Source organism: Arvicanthis niloticus, chromosome 17 (genome assembly GCF_011762505.2).
Source record: "Arvicanthis niloticus isolate mArvNil1 chromosome 17, mArvNil1.pat.X, whole genome shotgun sequence".
Taxonomy (NCBI): Eukaryota; Metazoa; Chordata; class Mammalia; order Rodentia; family Muridae; genus Arvicanthis; species Arvicanthis niloticus.
This window is the reverse complement of record NC_047674.1, coordinates 17,116,915-17,137,523: the sequence shown is the minus strand read 5'-3', so window position 1 is coordinate 17,137,523 and position 20,609 is coordinate 17,116,915. Positions and strand designations below refer to the sequence as shown.

The 20,609-nt window shown below is 40.4% G+C and overlaps 1 protein-coding gene across 7 annotated transcripts in view; it reads right to left on the bottom strand.

Annotated features, from left to right (window-relative positions):
* The window catches only part of Usp40 (ubiquitin specific peptidase 40), a 73,986-nt gene extending 53,377 nt beyond the window's left edge, over positions 1 to 20,609 (bottom strand). For 4 of the 7 annotated variants that reach the window (XR_013104598.1, XR_004608553.2, XM_034521717.2 and 1 more), the window contains exons 1-8: positions 20,455 to 20,608; positions 19,249 to 19,463; positions 15,930 to 15,997; positions 14,199 to 14,312; positions 11,662 to 11,826; positions 10,626 to 10,772; positions 8,318 to 8,461; positions 1,156 to 1,284 (exon numbers count right to left, since the gene is read on the bottom strand). Coding sequence is in view for 5 of the 7 variants with exons in the window: in XM_034521717.2 (XP_034377608.1) it covers positions 1,156 to 1,284; positions 8,318 to 8,461; positions 10,626 to 10,772; positions 11,662 to 11,826; positions 14,199 to 14,312; positions 15,930 to 15,997; positions 19,249 to 19,444 (963 nt within the window). In the remaining 2 variants the exon portion in view is untranslated. Of the gene's footprint in view, positions 1 to 1,155; positions 1,285 to 4,783; positions 4,921 to 8,317; positions 8,462 to 10,625; positions 10,773 to 11,661; positions 11,827 to 14,198; positions 14,313 to 15,929; positions 15,998 to 19,248; positions 19,464 to 19,887; positions 19,987 to 20,454 lie in introns of those variants that run through there. The other 3 variants (XM_076914835.1, XM_076914836.1, XM_076914837.1) reach the window with 3 other exon arrangements.

The following is a 20,609-nucleotide window of genomic DNA, read 5'->3' as shown; positions in this document are numbered from 1 at the left end:
AGACCATGCTGGCCTCAAACTCATGGTAATTCTCCTGTGTCAGTCTTTCAAAGTGCTAGACTTGCAGCTATGTGCCCCATGCCCTCCTTCATTTGATTACTCTTGATTTTGTGAGGAGACAGGATTTTAATAAATTAGCAACTGAGTGTGACAGCCAACACCTATGCCTGAAGTTCCAGCATTTGAGAGACAGACAGGATGAGTGTAAGTTACAAACCAGCATGAACTACAAAGTAAGACAGTGCCAAACAGACAGAAAACACAAAATCAAACTACCAGATTTCAACGAAAAGAACATAAAGCTTGCTCCTTTAAGTCACACTAACATCGAAGATTCTAATACTTAAAGAGATGTTCTGGAATTCAAAGCTCCAGAGGAAGACAGAAGAATCATTCAACTTCAAAATAAAATTTCACATGAATATTTCATGAGTTTACAGGCTGCCAGCTGAGAAACTACTGCAACTCTGAAAGCAGCTAAGAAAAACTACAGGAGGCAGTGAGGAAAGCCAGGACAGGCTCCCTTAGCTGAAGCTAGACTGGTTCAGAGGTAATGCACCTTTTAAGAGCATAGCCTTGTGCTATTGAAAAAGGCTGTAACAGACAATAGAAAAGGTTAGTGATCTTGATGGATGGCTGGGGAGGAGAGTATCCTTGTGCTTAGTAGGCAAACACAAAGCATTTCCCAGCAAAGGAGCCAGAAGCTCTCAACTTTATTCCAAATTGTTCACTAGAGTAAGGTCACTAGTGTGTAAGAGTCTATGCCACATGCACAAATATGACAAGGTTAACAACTGGAGATTCGAGGTAGAGGGCACAAGGGAGCTGTACATGTAAAATGAACCTTCAACATTTTCTAAAGAGGGGTGTATACTGAAGGCAGAATGAACAACAGAATTCTGTACCAGGATTAGAAAGTTAATTTCAGCCGGGCGGTGGTGTCGCACGCCTTTGATCCCAGCACTTGGGAACTTGGGAGGCAGAGGCAGGCGGATTTCTGAGTTCGAGGCCAGCCTGGTCTACAGAGTGAGTTCCAGGACAGCCAAGGCTAAACAGAGAAACCCTGTCTCGAAAAACAAAAAAAACAAAAAACAAAACAAAAAAAAAAAAAAAAGTTAATTTCAAAGTCATTTCTAAACAAATCTGTAAGCTTACTTGACATTGCCAGTTGCCGAGACGGTCAACATCTTTAATGTACACATGGTAATGACCTCCATAGCAGCCACCTTTGTGGATAATGACGGAGAAGAGGTCATACATACATTCCATGTCATCCAGTTCACTCTAAAAGAAGGAAAATAAACATTAATACAGATTAATATGGTGAGATACATAATCAAAGGGGAAAAACCAGTAAGAAACATCCTTGTAATGTTCATACTTCACACTAAGGTCCCTTTGCTGCTAAGTCACCTGCTATTTAAAACATTATTACTGTATTTACGGATAAAGATAAATTTAAATAAATGGGCGTAAATTAACTTTTTTTTTCATTCATTTCTTTGAGGATGGCTTCAAATTCCTAGAGGTCCTTCTGCTTTAGCTTCTGTGTTAAGATTTTAGGCATGAGCAACTATGCATAGCTGAATTTTAATCTACTGATTTATTGGCAACCAGACTACACTGAGCACATGCATCTGAAGATGTTATTTTTACTGGCCTTACTTAAGACAATGAGTCTGTGCTAGAGACTGTTAGTAGAGAAAGCCATCTTTGCATGATGCCCATTATGCTGTTTAGGACATATGCTCTTTTCCTGCCAAAACTGTCTGATAGCCCAAGAAAGTTGCTGTCTGTCTCTGGGTCAAGGCCCTTCTGAAATTTTAGTTCCCTGCAAAGAATATGAATTCAGCAATTGTGATACCACCTGGTGTTGTTCAGAGGTGGTTACTTTAGTGGAATGAACAGGTTCTTTCTTGCTTTTCTAATTTATGATCAACCTCTTCTATAATTAATATAGTGTGCAATTACAAGTGACCCAACAGGTAAATTCCTCCAATAGCAATGGGCGAAAATTATATTAGATTTAAAACATGCTTTAAATTCTGAGTGCAGAAAAAAAAAGGAAAATCCAGCTGTGGTTACTCCTCTGTAATTCCAGCACTTAGGAGGCCATCCTTGGCTATACAGCGGGTTTGATGCTGGGCTATATGAGGCCCTGTCTAAAACAACAGCAAAAAAGGAAGGAAAGAAAGAAAAGAGAGGGAGTAGGGCATGAGGAAGGAAAGGGAGGGAAGGAGGAAGGCAGGCAGGCAGGCAGGCCGTCTTAGTTTTGACATTGTAGGAGGAATGTGAACCATGTGGCATGAGACATAAGGTTTCTTTTGGCTTTGAACTCAGTGTCACCTGTAATGTAAAATGTGTACATGGGTTTACCTGGGAGATACAAGTTACTTGAAGAATTGTTTCCTTAACTATAGTTTTTAAGTGGGCAGCATTAAAAAATGTCATATTCAGGAAAAAGACATACAAAGAAAAGATATGTTTTTCTCAATATAGAAATTCAAAAGTAAAATTAATGTGGATTTCCTAGCCAAGTGACCAGTTGTTTTTTGTTTGTGATATATCAGAGTATGTTAGGACCATGTGAGAAACCATCTTTTATAAGAGGAGAAGCATGTATATTAGTAATTTTTGGAAAGCAGTTTTATGTTTCTGAGTGTATGAGTAAAGTCTCAGAGTCAGCAGGCACTACAGATTCTAGGGATGGAAATTCATGTAACAAAACAAACAGAACAGAACTCAGGGATGAGGCCTAAAGTAGAGGGAGGCTAGGCCATGAAGTTTAAAAAAAAAATGTGTGTACACACACACACACACAGAGCTGGCTGTTCTTAAACAAAAAATGTCTTGTTATAAGAAATAGGTAGAGCTGGGCGGTGGTGGCACACGCCTTTGATCCCAGCACTTGGGAGGCAGAGGCAGGTGGATTTCTGAGTTCGAGGCCAGCCTGGTCTACAGAGTGAGTTCCAGGACAGCCAAGATTACACAAAGAAATAGGTAGAATGGTGGAATAGAATTGACAATCTGGAAATAAAGACAAAGCTATGCTTACCTAATTTTTGACAAACATACATCGAATAAAAGGCAGCCTATGCAATACATGTGCTGGGTTTCTACTTGTAGAAGATGAAGTTAGATTTACATCTTTCACCTTGTACAAAAATCAGCTCAAAATGGATAATAGACATTAATTTAAAGCCTTTAACACTGAAATTTCTAGAAAGAAAACATAGGGAACAGCCTTCAGGATACTGGAAAGGCAAGAACCTTTTGAATAGAACACTGACACAGAGGAACTAACACAGCGTGGGAAGACAGAACTACATGAAAATAAAAGGCTTGGATAGCAAAGAAACATCAGTAGAATTAACAAGACAGCCCCCAGGATGGGAGAAAAGCTTTCACAGCTATACTTCGGACAAGGGGATAATACCCAGAATTTACAAAGAAATGCAGAAATTAAATGCCAAGGAAATACAACTGCCAGTCAACACAAAGGCACACAAATCTAATAGAGTTAAAAGACAGTTTTAAAAAAAGCCACAAATAGGCAGCAACTATTTTTAAAGTTGCTCAATATCCCTCGAATGAGGGAAATGCAAATTAAAGCTACTTTGAGGTATCACTTGACCCCGATCTTAATGGTTATCATCAACAAATGTGACAATGAATGTTGAAAAGGATATAGAGAGAAATGAAATCTTATTCACTGTTATTGAAGGCATAAATTAATACAGTCACTGTGGAAATCAGTTTGACAGGTTTTTTTTTTTGTTGTTGTTGTTCATTCTCTCTCTCTCTCTCTCTCTCTCTCTCTCTCTTTTTTTTTTTTTTAATTAAAAGTGTAACTTGCACGCAGCCCAGCTACTTCACTCCTGGGTATATAATATACCAAAGAACTGCAAACCTTATTGTCTTAGGGTTCCTATTGCCATGATGAATCATAACCAAAAACAACTTGGGGAGGAAAGGCTTTATTTGGCTTATATATCTTGAGTCACAATCCATTGAAGGAAGCTAGGGCAAGAACTCAAAAACAGGGAGAGACCCTAAGGTCAGAGCTGATGCAGAGACCGTTAAGGGTACTGCTTCCTCCCCATTGCTGTTCTGCTTGCTTTATTATAGAAGCCAGGACACCAGCCCATGGGTGGCACCACCCACAATTGATTTGGTCCTTCCAAATCAATCACTGATTAAGAAAATGCCCTACAGGCTTGCCTGTAGTAAGATTTTATGGAGGCGTTTCTCAATCGAGGTTGCCTCCTCTCAAATGATACTAGCTTTTGCCAAGCTGACATAAAAACTAGCCAGGACAATTGCTCCCTTGTTAAGCTGACATACCAGTACAACATTATTTAGCCATAATCTTTCCTTTTTTTGTTCAACCCCTAAGTCACACATAATAAACATCACACTATAAAACATTTCAACTTTTAAAAGTCCTACAGTCTTTAAAAATTCAAACACTTTAAAGTCCAAAGACTCTTTAAAATATTCACTCTCTAAAAACCCAAGGTATATTTAAAAGTTCAGAGTCTCATAACTATGGGCTCCCGTAAAATCAAAAATAAGTTAAATATTTTCTCATTTCAACAGGGAAGAGCTAAGGCATACACACAATCTGAACCTAGCAAAACCAACTCAAACAGTGTAAATAACACAGTGTCCAATGTTTGGGATTCACTCATAATCTGGGGTCTCCCAAAGGACCTGGGTCACATCTCCAGTTCTACTTTCTTCAGTCCACACAGAGTGTCTTCTCAGCTCAGACCAGCCTCACCCCATGGCTGCTGCTGTTCTTGATGATCTTCCCATGGTACTGGCATCTCCAAAATGTTGGGGTCTCCTTTTGCAATGGCTGCACTCTCTCCAATCACCTTTCCTGGGCTCTCCCCATGGCACCACACCTCAACTTCCCTCCATGACCCTTTCAAACCTGGGCCTTCAATTGCTACTGTAGTTCCAGAGGCTGTACTTTCATCAGAGGCCTTTATTGACCTCTTAGAGTGCCAACCTCAGCTGTTCTCCATGACCCCTTCATGCTTTCAAAACAAGTATTATCCGTGAGATGCTTACACATTACTAAGTTCAGCTGCCAGCTCAAGGTACAACCTTGAAACACAGCTTCTGAGTGTTTATCCTAACAAAATGCTTCTCAGAAGATTTCACCTCATGCTGGTTTCTTGTTAATCTATTAATCACTCAGCTCCAACTGACCAGCATCAAGCATTCTAGGAAAGGAAAGGTTTCACTTTAGTGATGCTGGTTTCCTGTTAATCACACTGATTCTTCAGCCCTAGCTGACCAGAATCATAGACTTTCAATTCATAATAGCAAACAGCCATGATAGAGTATTTAATCGTCTCTCTGAATTTCACAAGCCAGGACTCCATCTGCACCGTTCTCAGCACTATCTTCCAAGCTCCAACAGAAGAGTTCACAGAGATCTCAACACTTTTCTAGTCCTAAGTTCCAAAGTTGTTTCATAATCCTCCTCAAAACAACATGGTCAGGTCTGTCATAAGAATACCCTATAATGCTGGCACCAATTTCTATCTTAGGGTTACTATTACTATGATGAAACACTATAATCAAATGCAACTTGGGGAGGAAAAGGCTTACACATCTAGAGTCATAGTCCACTGAGGAAAGCTAAGGCAGGACTTGAACCTAGTGGGAACTTGGAGCCAAAAGCTGATGCAGAGACCATGGAGGAATGCTGCTTACTGGTTTGTTCCTCACGGCTTATTCAGCCTGCTGTCTTATAAAACCCAGAACTACTAATTAAGAAAATGTCTTACATGTCAGATATTATGGATGCATTTTCTCAAATGTGGTTGCTTCCTCTAAGATGCTATCAGCTTGTGTCAAGGTGACATAATACTAACCAGGACATTTACTATCAAGTTATTTCCACCATCGTCTTTATCACTGCTTTATTCACTATAACAAAGAATTGGACTCAATCTAGATGTCTGTCAACAGACAAGTGGATAATAGAAATGGATGAACTTAGAATGTATAATATTGAGCAAGATCATATAATCTTATCAAGAAAAAAACTGCATGGTAGCTCTCATATGTGCCAAGTCAATAATATGCACGTGTGGGTACAGTGTGACATGTGGAAAGGAGAAGAAAGGCTAAGTGCAAGAGGATAAGGAAGAACTTCATATTGGATTTTATACTTTCACTATCAAATATATTTTTATCAACGTATCCACCACCAAACAGACTCTCAGACATGGTACCACAGACACCTGTGAGGTCGAGACAGAAGTTGAATTCAAGGCCACCCTGGGCTATAGGACATGTTTCAAAGAAGAAACAACAAAACAACAACAAAGAAGAAGAAGAAGTTCAAAAGGAGTATAAAAAGCAATGTGGACCATCCACTCTGCCTAGGAGACATGGACTTTTGGCTTGTCAGTGGAGTAGGGATGCAGACCTGTTATACAACTTAACTCAAAATGTTAATAGGGCCAATGTTGAGAAATCCTACAACACACTGAGTATTCTAATCTTGGGAAGGAAAGAGAAAGATATAAAAAATAAAAGGTTCGACTGAGCAGCTCCTGGGCGGCAGCTCTGCCCCCAATCTCACAGAACCCAGAGGAAGCGGGCCTCCCAGGAGCTCTAACCCGGGCAGTATCTTAGAATTGTATATTGCAGAATATACAGCCTTGGTGAATCTACTCATCAAGCAAGCTGAGCAGACCTGTTCGAACCTCTGATGTCCTGGAATTTCAGCTGGATGCAGTGAAGACACAACATCAGAGGCTTATCAATTTACTCTTCCCCCTGCTCCTCTTCTAATATCTCAACGCCCATAATTAGCTTGAAGAAGTTAATGAAGAGTTGGTGCCTCTATTCCCTGGACTTGGGGACTGAAGTGGTTAATATTGGGCTGTCTTTTTAGAGCAAAGTAGGGGTTTTGTTGGAACAGTGAGGATTAGTTAGGATTCATTGCATAGCCATAACCTATTGGTAGAAATATGTATAATTGTTATTAAGATTAAGTTATAATTTCTTAAATGGTACAAAATTTACTTTGATTTCAAATTTAAGGTTTTCATTGATATGGGGTTCTTTTTGATATAAAAGTGAGATTAATATTGTTACTCTCATAGGCATTGTGCCTGTATAACACATTTAGGAATACAAGGCTTAGACCCAGTCCTTCTTTAACTTTTCTAACTGATTTGAGATGGTTAGCCTGTGAGTTAAGGGCCTATAGCAGATTCATGGCTCTGAGTTTATTGTTAGGGTGTTTTCTATATTTTATTTATAAATAGCTGAGAGGAGTTAACAGACAACAGTCCAGATTGCCTTAGATGGATAGTTGGTTTTCAAAACATCAGAAGTCCACAGAATTGACATTACAAACATTTCTGTATTGATGTTCATTTTGATTAGAGACCTGTCTGCTCCTGACAGCTTCCTATCTTGGATTCTAAGAAGAAATTGAACATCTTTAGAGTTACTCCAGTTGTGGTGAGACAGCCACTAGGCAAGAATTGCCTCTTTTCATCTACAGACAAATTACTGTTCAGAAAAGGACACACTTGCAGGCGGAATAGTCGACTGATTATATCTGCCAAGACAGAGTAATCAGCCCTTAATAATTCTGCATCACTAGGTCTGTCAGATGATCCTGGGCCAGAAGGCTGAAGATCGGATGCTCCAACATTTTATAGTATAGGGACTGTCCAGGTGTTCAGAGGTCTCTATAAATTGGCTAAGTTTTAGAAGCTATGCTTTGTGCTTCCCACAGTTTCAGTTAACTCAGTCATTCTGGATTCCTGACGTGGTTGAAAACTTATAGTCTCATAGCCAATCCCATCTATTTACTTTGAGAGAAAAGATTTGAGAGGATGGTTTTCAGCTGACATTCATTCTAAAGCCAAGAAAACAGCCAGGTTCAGAACTAAGTCTCTTAGGAGAGATGACAGAGGTTCTGGTTAGTAAACAAAATGATGGACTGGGTATTAGGTCTATCTTGTACCTTACTGACACAAATTGGTATAGTTATGCTCTAATTGTATTTTGAGGGAAAAGTTTTATTTTAACAGGAAGGGTGATATGTAGGAGGAGCTAAGGTGGGAGGAATAAGGAGAGGAAGAGGAAGAGTAAGGAGAGGAGGAGAAGGAGAGGAGGAGCTAGGTGATGGGGGGGGGAACACATGGAGGTGGATGTTTGAGTGCCTCCACCAGTCAGGTATTGGGTTACACTTCTGATTGTATGGGCATCTTGTTATTGAGCATTACCAAACTTATAAAGCCTTTGATTAACATAAAAAAATAAAAGTTCCAACCTGTTCACAAAAAGGCTTGAGATTGATCCGGAGGGGGAATGTATAACAGCTAGTATCCTTGTAGCGTTCACATTTCACAAAATCAAAATTAAATCTTAGTAATGAAATAGTAAGAAAAGGAGGCAGCTTACGCAATTTGGCAGACTGTTAAAAAGAAAAATTGACAAAGTTACATGAAAGAATAAATAATGCCATGTAAGGTAGTAAAAAAAATGACATATGACACAATTATAATATGCCCTTAAACCACAAGAACACATTCTGAATTCAATATAAAACCATTTACTTTATGGAACTAAGAATAGTATTGTGTGGTTATGCTTACAACAAGACATTTACAAGCCAGTTTTATGCTTTTCGGATTGTTATCCTAAATTACTATTTGAGGGGTGTGTCCTAACTGGGCGATCCCTCTCTCTCCTTGCTCATTTCTTATCTAGCCTTTGGCCTTTCACTTTGCTCCTTGGGTCTGAATTTCAATTAGCAAGCACATAGATCTTATTCAGTGAAGAAGCAGAACTCTGAATGATTAAAAAATGTATGTATATATACAGTTTTTCCTGGAGAAAGAAAGATTCATAGTTGTCATAAGACTATGAAAAAGGACTCTTGACTCCCTAGAGTTCAAGATCTACTGGGGGGGGGGGGGTTATTTGTTGTTTACCTGTTTCTTTGTTTAAGATTTATTTTTCTTTTGTGCATAGGTATGTTGCCTGTATATGTCTATGTACTCCATACATGCACAGTACACAAGGAGGTCAAAAGACATAGTTGGATACCTTGGGACTGGAGTTTCAAATAGTTATGAGCCACTCTGTGGGTACAGGGAATCTATTCTGGTGCTCTGGAAGACTAGCTGTGATCTTAAACACTGAGCTACCTCTTCAGTCCCTACCTGTGTTTCTTAAGTTCAAAAGCAGGCATCTTGTTGCTGTATTAACTCCTCAATTTAAAAAAAAAAAAAAAAACACTAATTAAGTTGTTTTTTAAGAGTCATCAGCTGTCCCCAATACTCTTTGCACTGGTGGCCTTAAGGGGAAAAATGCTCCCCTGTAGAAAACAATCAGTAATTCTATGTGTTTAACATTATTGAAAACATATTTAAAGTTACAATTTCATATATTCTATGGGTTAAAAAAGTGAAACAAGGCTAGGAATGGTGGCGTACTTTAATCCCAGGATTAAAGGGAGGATTCCTGAGAGTTTAAAGATAACCTGTGCTACTGAGAGTTCCTGGCCAACCTGGGTTACACAGCCAGACTGTCGCAAAACAACAAAAGAAAGTAAAGTATGCATTATAACATGAATGATTTCCAAACTCACTCCACAGATGCACCAAAGTAATCAGAGAGACTCAGCTCTGAGAATAAGTGCTGCACTGCTCACAGGTACACAAGGTGGTCAGTGGGGTGTAGCAAGTGGTACTAAGCCAGAGGAATGGGAAGTACATTAGCAACACACACACACACACACACACACACACACATCACCTCTAATAATAATTTTATATTAATATTAAAAAATTACTGATACTTAGCAAATTTGCTAACAATGACTTTTGTTGGGAATTAACCATGTAAAATACATTAAAAACCAATTTCATACAGAAATCACATATAGCTGTGAAAGGATGTTGAAAAAGAAATATTGTTGGTTACCAGAGGAAATAAAGGAGAGAAAAGTTTTTCCAAAATCTGTCTTCTGAAGACAGCACTCGTAAGTCAGACTCCTGGAGAATAAGTAGGTAAACTTAGGTAGGAAAGCATAGAACCCTTCCCTCAGCTGGAAGAGTGCACTAGTGTGTAGTCAGTTTCCAGCAATGCTGAAGTGCTTTGCTGTCTCAAAGCAAGGTAGCATCATAAAGGAACTTAGAGGTGATGTGCTCACATGAGTAACTATACACAGGACTGCAATGAAAACAATGGAACCTGACAGACCTGAGTTCTTGCAGCTCACTGAGTTCCCTTCTGCCTCAGCCCCTCTAATCCCGTCTCCCTTGCCTTGACATTCACAGTGCGGGAGGAAGCTGCTGAGCCCACACTTAGAAAGGTAAGCATCCCTGATGGTTACTAACAGGCATACTGAAGAAATCCTGAGGTTCAAACACACTCTTTCATGAAAAGTCATTGTTAGGTTAATAAAGCTTAACTTTCTTCTGTTCTAAAAATTGAAATACAGGTAGTGACACAAACATTTTACCAATCCTTAGTGTTCAAAGCAGTAAAGTGAGTCTTCCTGACTCCACACGGGTGGCTTCAGCAGGCACAACTTCCTGTCTCCAAGAATAAGGGTTGGAAGGCTTGGTTACCTTTGCTGCTTTAACCAGCCGGTCACAGGTTCCACAGTGGTACAAGTTATCATAGTCAAAAATTTCTTCCTCCACATACATGTTCCAGAGTGCCTCTTCTAAACCAGATACGTTTTTGACAGCTACTGTCAAATCCAAGAAGTCTTCCTGAAATGCCGAAGAATATTATATTAAAATAATAAATGATTTCACAGAGGTTTACAACTGAAATATTTTTGTTCTAAAATTTTGCATACAAGAAGATATACATGCTATGATTACATATTGTAATTTTTTTCCCCTTTCCGTCTCCCTCTTGTTCCACCCCAACTTGCTCCAGCCTCCTCCGAGCCCTGCTCACTCCAGCCCAAAGGTTTTTATTTATTCATCATATGAAAGTATACTGTAGCTGTCTTCAAACACTCATAAGAGGGCATCAGATCTCATTACAGATGGGTGTGAGCCACCATGTGGTTACTGGGATTTGAACTCATGACCTCCGGAAGAGCAGTCAGTGCTCTTAACCGTTGAGCCATCTCACCAGCCCCCACACATTGTAAATTTTTATCACTAAATTATTCTTCTTAAATCAAACTATAATTTGGCTTAAAGAACATTAGGCAAATAGTTTAAAAGAGAAAGGTTTATGAGTTTAGATGTAGATGCAATAAAAACTCATGTTTCCTCAGGAAATACATTGCAAAAATATACATACCCGAGTTTAAGAATCACACACACACACACACACACATACACACCCTACACACACACACCGATTGTTACATTGCTTTAATCTTTAAAATGATGCCCCCAAAGCAGAGTTGAATTTTCTAATGTAAACATCCTTATTTTCTTTTGGTAAAGTTGGTTTAAGATATGCTGAAAAAAATGACAAAAAAAAAGTTTTGATCCAGATTAAACAGGTATTTCTACTGCCAATCCACCAACCTGAGTTCAGTCTCCAAGACTCATGGGCTGGAAGGAGAACACAACAGATTTCACTGTGTAAATTATAATTTACAATAATTTGTTACCAAAGGAACTCCTATCTGCTTACCAGCCTTTCGCTGATGTTCTTACACTCTTTGCAAACAATCTGGTTCACAATGGTGCCATGGTATAGACGATGGATGAGGTCATGGCCAGAGGTCCCAACTAAAGAAGTTTCCAAAGCACTGAAGAGAATTCGGTTGAGTTCTTGCACATCATGCTGTCTCATTTCCTATAAAACGGGAAATAGTTTTTATTTTTGAGACAAGGTCTTTGGGTAGCCAAGGCTAGCCCTAAACTTATAATCTTCCTGCTTGAGTCTAAGTGCTTCCAATTATAGAAATAATGTCCAGCTAAAACAGCAGACTTTAAATATAACTTTTACTTCATAGTTTTTAAGAACAAATTTTAAACAATACTATCAATTAATAGAAACACATAAGAAAAGCTTTGAAGAAATGCATGAATGACTAAGCAGGTTAAAACGTCACCACCTATATTTATTTACAGTACAAAATAAAAATACGACCAGGCAGTGTTTAGTGTGTACACACAATTCAACTCACTCAGTGACTGTGAGGTGCACTCTGTATCATTAGAGAACACCCACTGCCCATGTCACAAGGAGGAGAGAAGGAAAGAACAGGACAAGTTCAGCTAAAGTAAGTGAGCCAGTAAGTAAGCCAGCTGTATGTACACAGGTAAAACTCACTTAGATCACAGCGGCTGGGGACACCAGAAACCAGAATTGACTACTGCATAAAGCAACAAAAGCAAGCGTAATGTAGTGTTGCTAAGAAGAATTCAGATTGGCTCTTGCTTTAATCCATTCTAAGTCACTGGCCATGTTTGAACGAGTCTTTCAGAACAATCTGTACCTCCAAGGTGTGCTCTATCCCAGGGAGGCAGAAAAAGGCAATGAAAAGGGAGATCCAGGAGCCAAGTCCTCTAGAGACTTAAACAGAACAGCAAATGCTATTGAGCCCATCCCACAGACATTAACAGTGTCACAGACATTGCTTAGTGTCTTTCAGCTTTGACATATTGATGCCACTGTCGCCTTCACCAAGGAAAGCCAAAAGGAAACAGAGAGACAATTTGGGGTGTAGAAAGAAAGACAGCCAGGGGAAACAATATAAAAAGAAGTTTATGCAACCTGTGGCAGGAAAAGAGGATGAAAGCTGAGGCCATGTTTGAGAGTCACTTTTTTCCCCTTGCCTTTTAAAATACAAAATACCAAGGAATGAAAATATGTCCTATATCACTGGTTTGAGTGGGAGGGAAAACTCCCGGGGCTATTTCTGAATAACCATTTATTTGGCAAAAGAACCTCAAAGACTTTCTACTATCCAGGTTCAGGCCTTTATTCACAAAAATAAAAAAGAATTAAGAAAAGCATTTCAGGCCTTTTAAGAATTATGAAGCCAGCAACTTAGTGGCAACTCAAATACAAAGAAAAGCCTCCATTGAGATGTGGCATATCCATGCAGCAGAGGCTCACTGGGTAGTAAGAAGGAATGAACCTTGGCATTAAGTGAAACATGTCAGCTAAAAAAAGATCACGTAGTGTCTAGCTCTATTCCTATGACATATACAGGACATGCAGATCTCTAAGTGGGAAGTAGGCTACAGACTAACCAAGAGCTGGAGGAGGAGGTAGGTGGGGAGTGACTGCAAATGCATGGGGGTTCTTTTCAGAACAGTGAAAACCATATAAAATGAACTGTGGTGATGGCTGGCTAATTATGTGAAAATACTAAAAGCCACTGAACTACAGGTTTTGATAGAGTGAAGTTTATGGCATGTAAACGTCATGAAGCAGTTATGATGTAAAGGCAAGGTAAAGGATACAGCCCCAGCAATAGTCCTATATCTGGAGCCTGACTTGCCTGTTAAGGGGATGTGCTGTCACCTGCTACAAAGCCCAATTCCTGCTTTAATACCACAGGGCAGTACCACTGGATTAAGGCATGTTCCTGTCAGAAGGCCACAGATGAGAGCTTTGCAGGGATGGACCACACCGATACAGTCATCAGCTGTCTGAACTGATGTAGTGACAAGACCCTCATCTGTTACCACAGATGTTTGTTTGCACAGCTGGAACACCTTTTAGGAATACAATCTGAACAGTAAGTCAGATACAGGGTTCAGGGTGGAAAAATTAAAAGTCAGGGTTCGAGAATGGAAATGAAAAGATCTGGGAAAGCGCTGATCTGATGGCAGCTTGCTCTCATCAGAGTCAGACAAGAAGCACACCACCAAGGTGGGCAGCCTTCTAAAAATCCACTGGCATATTGATAAAGACTGAAAACTTGATGAGCAGTTTGACATCTAAACAGTAAATAACATGAATGTTAGCTCAACTAAATGAAAAAAAATTGTTCAGTACAAATTTCAAAAATCAGCTCCTGAATTTCTCCTTATATTAACAACATTCTTCCTGGTCCCAAGTCATAGCTAGTTGAAACAGCCTGTGTTTAGTATTCCTCTAAATAGTCACCTGTGAAGACATTCCAATGTGCTGAGGCCCTGAGACAAAATTAAAGAACATTAGACAAAATGTGAGGCCGGTCAACGTTTCCCTCCCTGCTAGCACCTTCCTACCTCATTGTTGGTCCACCCGAAGCTGTCAGTGAGATCTATGGTGGATGCAGCCTCCTGATCCAGGAGCAGAAGCTGAGCAAACAGGCGCTGCAGCTGCAAAGGTATGACGCGAACCTGAGGAGAGAGGGGCGTGTCCAGACAAATGCTCACCAGTGCAGTGAGGATGTCAAAAGCTCTAGACTGGTTTTCTCCTGTCTTCTGGCTCACTGAGCAGAAAGGGCATGAGTCTCTCATTACAGAGGAAGAACTAATTAGGATTCAGTCCTCTGAACATTCTAATCCAAAAGTTTTTAATGATCTGGAGAGTTTTTTCCCTTGATATAGTTCAGATCAATATTAAAAATTCAAATGGGTCCCAGCAAACCACACAAATGCTCAGACATACAATTCCCATACTTCATTCTTTCCTCTAAAATATCTACAAACACACACACACACACATAACACACACACACACATAACACACACACACACACACACACACACACACACACACACACACACACACACACCTGGTTGATGTAGCCAAGTTTCAGGCACTCAGATCTCAGTCTGGAGCTCTCAAGTTTCAGAAGCTAGCCTATACCTGCTTCTCTTTCTTTTAGCTCTAGGCCAGAGAGCAGAGCCTCTCACAGCCCAGTGTGCAGGCCAATTCTAATGACTCAGAGGGATGATAAGCATTCAGGAACACCTGTGACAATTCTATATTCCCGTGACATTAAAAATACATACTACAAAAGCACTGATCTACAACAGACTGGAAAGAAACTGACATCCACTAATGTCATTTCTTGCCACACAGCTCTTTTTGAAGCATGTGTCTGTATCACAAATCACCAGTGTTCCACAGACCTGAGCCCAAGTTCCATGAAAGGCCTCTGAATAAGATTCCAGGAGGAAGAGCATGCTTAGAGTTATGCTTTAGACAATTTCATCACAGCAATATACAACACAATGTCCTATATTTCTCCTCAATGCATTCCAGAACACTAAATTGAGAAAATACTGGTTCCTAGGGTTTCCCCCATGTATTTAGTGCATAGCAAGTAAGTGCACTGAATGAATGTTCTGGTCAGCTGGCATGGATTATTTCCAAGTCTCTCCTTTGCCTTGAAAATCAGCACAGCAAAGCAAGGCATATTTATAATAGCAGCAACAGCAGCATGGTAGTTGGAAAAGCTATACTTTTGTGGAGAAAATTTCATTGCTAATTAAGTATGAGGCAAGTCACTGTCAATGAAGATGATACTTTGTAGTAAATAAATGTTTTCTATGAATAAGGCACTTAATTCTTTCCTTAAAAAACATTTCCTGGGCTAGGGAGATGCTGCAGTGGTAATGTGCATGCTACGTAAGAATGAGCACTGGAGTTCAAATCCCTAGCACCCACTTAAATGCTAGGTGGGTGTGGTGGTCTGCCTTAACTTCAGCTCTCAGGAGGCAGTCAGGATCGCAGAGACAATTGGGTTAAGGAGAGAGCTAAAACAGTACAAGAGAGAGATCCTGCCTCAATGAATAAGGTGGAGCGTGAAGGAGGGTATCAACCCCTGGCCTCTACATGCACATATACACACTTGTATGCTCACATGCATACACATGTACACTCTCCCCCAACCACCCCCTCACAAACATGCATATGCACAGGCATGCACATAACACACATACACATGCAAAAAACCCCAAACCATTCCTGAATATTCTAAGAGACTCAATAAATTATACATTTAGTACCTTTGCATCAGGTTTATCCTTATCCTCTAAAGAACCAAGCTCTTCCGGACCAAGAGAAAATAAAGCTTCTAAACAAAAAAAGTAGAGTTAGATATGTAAGTGATATGGCTTCTTCTTAGAAAATTGTTTAAGAAGCCAAGACCCCCATTAGGCAATATCAGCAAAAGATTTAGAAATGACTAAGGCTACATTTGTCCCCTTTATCTATACATTTTGAATTCTTTTAAGGTTCTTCCCCACCAGATCTAAGAACAGACATCAAGTGACACTTTATTATGAAAGATACATAGAACATAAAAACATAAGCAGGCAGAGCACTATGGGACATCCTACATTCCTGAGGCAGAGGCAGGAGGATCTTGAGATCAAGGCCAACTTGGTCTGTATAAGAAGACTTTGCCTCAAAAAATCCAAAGACTAAGCATGTAGTTTAAGGGTAGAATCCATACCTAACGTGCTAAGATCAGGCACTGTGCCAACCCCTCAAACAAAAATTCCTATAAGCACTAAAAAAAAAAAAAAAAAAAAAAAAAAAAAAAAAAAAAAAAAAAAAAAAAAAAAAAAGATTGGTTGTCACAGCCTTTGGCAATGGGACTTAAAAGCTATTAGGAGTCTCAGAAAATAGAAAAATGTCAGAGGTGTGTGTGTTCACATGTGAGGCTGCTAACCATCCATTCAAGTCATGGACCAGGCTGGATGTCTTTTACCTTGAGATCCTCCCGCCTCCCTTTTTTTGGTGTGTAAATGTCTTTTCTATGCAAGTAATAAGACACAGAAATGACCTTACTTGAAAATGAAGTTGTCAGTCCCTGCACTGACCTCCAGTGTCTTTTGAAACTTTCCGTTGAGGTAAGTGATAAGTGTAGTGAATATCTCTCTACTGAAAAACACATGCCTAGTGACTACTCTTAAGAATGTTTTGTTTCACCGGGCAGTGGTTGCGCACGCCTTTAATCCCAGCACTTGGGAGGCAGAGGCAGGCAGATTTCTGAGTTTGAGGCCAGCCTGGTCTACAGAGTGAGTTCTAGGACAGCCAGGGTTACACAGAGAAACCCTGTCTCGAAAAACCAAAAAAAAAAAAAAAAAAAAAAAAAAAATGTTTTGTTTCCAAGTGCTGGGACTGGGCAAAAATAAACTCAAAGCCTACAGGTTAAGGAACAAAAGCACTCATGGGCTTTCTAGACTAGTGTCCCATTGTTCTCACTGCAATGTACTGGAAATATAATGGAACTCAATTTAGCCTTACTTTAAAACACCATGCCCCACAGAAGACACATACACAGAAAAGTCCCTGGCTTCTTCCTTCTGTCCTCTGCTCCTCCTTACCCTTCCCAGATTATAACTCAGCAGCAGGAGCATGCTGAACCATGCAGAGTACACAGTGCACACTAGGGCCAAACTACACGCTTGGAGAGACAAGAGAAGCTAATTACTCTTGCTCTCTTCTCTTCTCTGCTTGCTCTTCCTCCCTTACCCTCTTCCCCCTCTCCCATTCCCCTCCTCTCTCTCCACATGTTCAAGGCTGGTCTCTACTCTTCCACACACATTCTCTCTCTGCCTTTATCTGTCTCCCTCAACTCTCCTCCACCCCGTCCCCTAAATAAACTCTATTTTACACTGAGAGAGAGAGAGAGAGAGAGAGAGAGAGAGAGAGAGAGAGAGAGAGAGAGAAACTGACTGACTTATGTACTCCTCTCTCTCAAGCTCCTGGTATTCACCATGATCTACTTTGGCCCTCACCTTCTCTTTCTCTTCTTCTTCTTCTTCTTTTTTTTTTTTTTTTTTTTTGGCATTTGAAAAAGTCTCACTAGACAGCCCCGGCCGGTCTTAAACTTTTAATCTTCCTGCCTTAATCTCCTGAGTGTGGGACGACAGGTATGTGCCATATAGCTAGTATTCAGTTTCTTTTTCTTGATTTTGTTTTCAGAGAGGGTTGGTCTTGTGTGGTCTTGAACTTGTGACCCTTCTCTTGCTCTACCTTCCAAGTGCTCTCAAGTCTGTCTTTTTTTACTATTTTTACTTCAAGTTGCCTTTTGACTTCAACCATATTAAAACCTGGAAGGTCTTTTTCGTTCTTCATTACTGCTTAGTAATGCTGAAAATTCCAAAGAATAGAATTACTGACTATCAGGAGGTTAACTTTATGTAGAGGCTGAAGTCAAGGTCACAAGATACCACTCTGAAATCTGTCAGTTCACGACATTAGAATGACACACTAGACGTGGATAACAGTAAATATATCCTAAATCTCTGGAAAAATAAGTCTAAGCTCAGAGAAACGGAACAGTCCAGAGAGCTGATAAACTGTGTGGTAGTGAGAACTTGGCATTCAAGTACAAAACAAACCAAACTGTCCTCGGAACAGAGACATGAACAGCATATTCCTGAACACTGGGCTCCCCAATCAGGATCATCAACAGGCCAAACAAGGCTCATGCTGGAATGAAAGGACACAGATGCCAAGGAAGGAAGCTGGAGCATAGAGATGGGAATGGGACAAACATGTTGAAAAACAGGGCCAAGAAATAAAGGCTCTGGTGAAGACTGCCTGGCTTCCAGCATGTGGTTTCTGGAGAATAGTCTGCCATCCCAGTAACTCTCCACAGACATCTAATACAGTTAATCTGAGTAGGTTTCTGTTTCTTTTATAAAGCTCCTTACTTCAATTCCTTTGGGTCTTTGAAATTCATAATTTCAATGATGAATTTCGAATGATGAAGGAGGTATCTGTATACTATTTTTCATTCCCACCAAGGTCTGGGGCAGACAATGCTGATTAGATTAACATTCCTGTCGTGAATATATTAATATCCGTCCTCCTGAGAGAACAAAACTCTCAAGAAACCTCATCCAGGTCAGGTTCTGAGGCCAAACAAGTTCAGGACAGAGCAGCTCAGAATCAGAGTTCTCTGAATTTCAGAAATGCAAATTTGTAACTATGGATGTGTATAAATGTGACAACTTTTCCCATTGCAGAAGTTAAGCTGCCTGTGTAACCCTGACTTAAATAACTGTTACTCTAGAGAAAGATGAAAGAATTCTCTTTATGTTGTATTTTAAATTATGGGAAATAGAAACATCTTGGCTTATTTTTGTTGCTGTTGTTGTTATGAAACACTGTATCATTACACAGAACAGATTTTTTTAAATGGTAAGTTTCACAGTTCTCTTCACAGAACTGCTAACACATGTTTTCCTTTGAGACAATGAACACATTATTGAATCCACCTTTAAAATTTGTTTTATGATTTTTGCATAACTAATTACATATAAAACCCATGGTACATATTATTATTCAAATGCATGTCACATAGCATACCTCTGAATTCAGGTGTGAAATGAAGAGTCTGAAGAAGGGAACTGAGGTAACAGGTTCCACCCTGATTTCTGATTCCACTTAAATTAGTGAATTCTCTAGGGGCAGGCGGCTCCAGACCTTTAGTCTTAAATTTCTTCCCTCTTCCATACTGACTACTTGACACACTGGAATCCTCTTCAAATAGGTTTCCAAACATTGTGGAACTAAACGCTATCCTTTAAAGAAGAATGATGTTACATAAATGTTTTTATTCTTGAAATGAACCTCCACCCCCAATTTTTTCTTATTATTTGAGTGTAGTTGGTTTGTTAAATTGTTCTTCAGGAAATACAGTAGTTTGTATTTGGAGATAAGGAGACCTGACTTGCCTTTCCTACCTACCTGATTAACCTGTGTGATCCTGGACAAGTTATTGAACTAACATTTACATCTATGTAAAATACAGCTGCACATGTTTAATAGGGTAATTTAACCAGTCACATGACAAAAGAAAGGTTACTGAGTACAAAGGGCTTGGCCACAAGAACCGATAACTATTCTTGGATTTCACATCACTAAATGAGGGGGGCGGGGAGGGAGATGACAGCACCTTCATCAACTATGAAATCTCAGCTTCGCCCATCCCTTCATATACTGTACCAGATCACAGCGTTTCAGTGACTTAGACCTATCACATTAATCTTCTTGACAGTAGTTTCAGCACTTTGGCCCCAAACTAGAGAGCCTGGAGTAAAGTACCTTGAGGAAGAAAAACTATGGTCATTAGAGCTATGAAGTCCAATGGCCTTCCAACACATACTCAGGAATCCAACCCAAAAACTGGGGACCTGCGGGAATCTGCTCTGTCTCTTGTGTGGTGAAGGGGCATTTGAGGTAAAACTCTTAGGACACTCTCTTAAGTGACAGGGACGGCCAAAATGCAGTTCTTTTCCTTTCCAACACAATCCTCTCAACACAAGCTCAAGAGATGGAACCCGCGAGTCAGGCCTCGAGCTCGCGGGCTGGATTCCCGTCATGCCACTCCAGAGGCCGTGGCCTTCCCGCCCACCAAGCCGCCAGCGCCCAGGAACGCGACCAGGCGCGTGTCCCCGCGGTCCGGCCCCTGACGCGCCGCCTGCAGAGGCCCGGCGGCTCACCCTAGGCCGCCAGGGTGGTCCCTACGCTGCCCTCGTCCCTCCCTGCGCCCAGTTCCCCAGCCCCACTTACTGCCTATAGCCCAGACCCCCGCCCCGGCCACAGCACAGAGTAAACGAACTCGCTCCGAACGGGCACCGCCATGCCGGCGAAGACGGGTCTCAGGAAAGTGATTTCTTTTCCCTCTAGATGCAGACTACACTTCCCAGGGTGCGTCGCGCCACGCA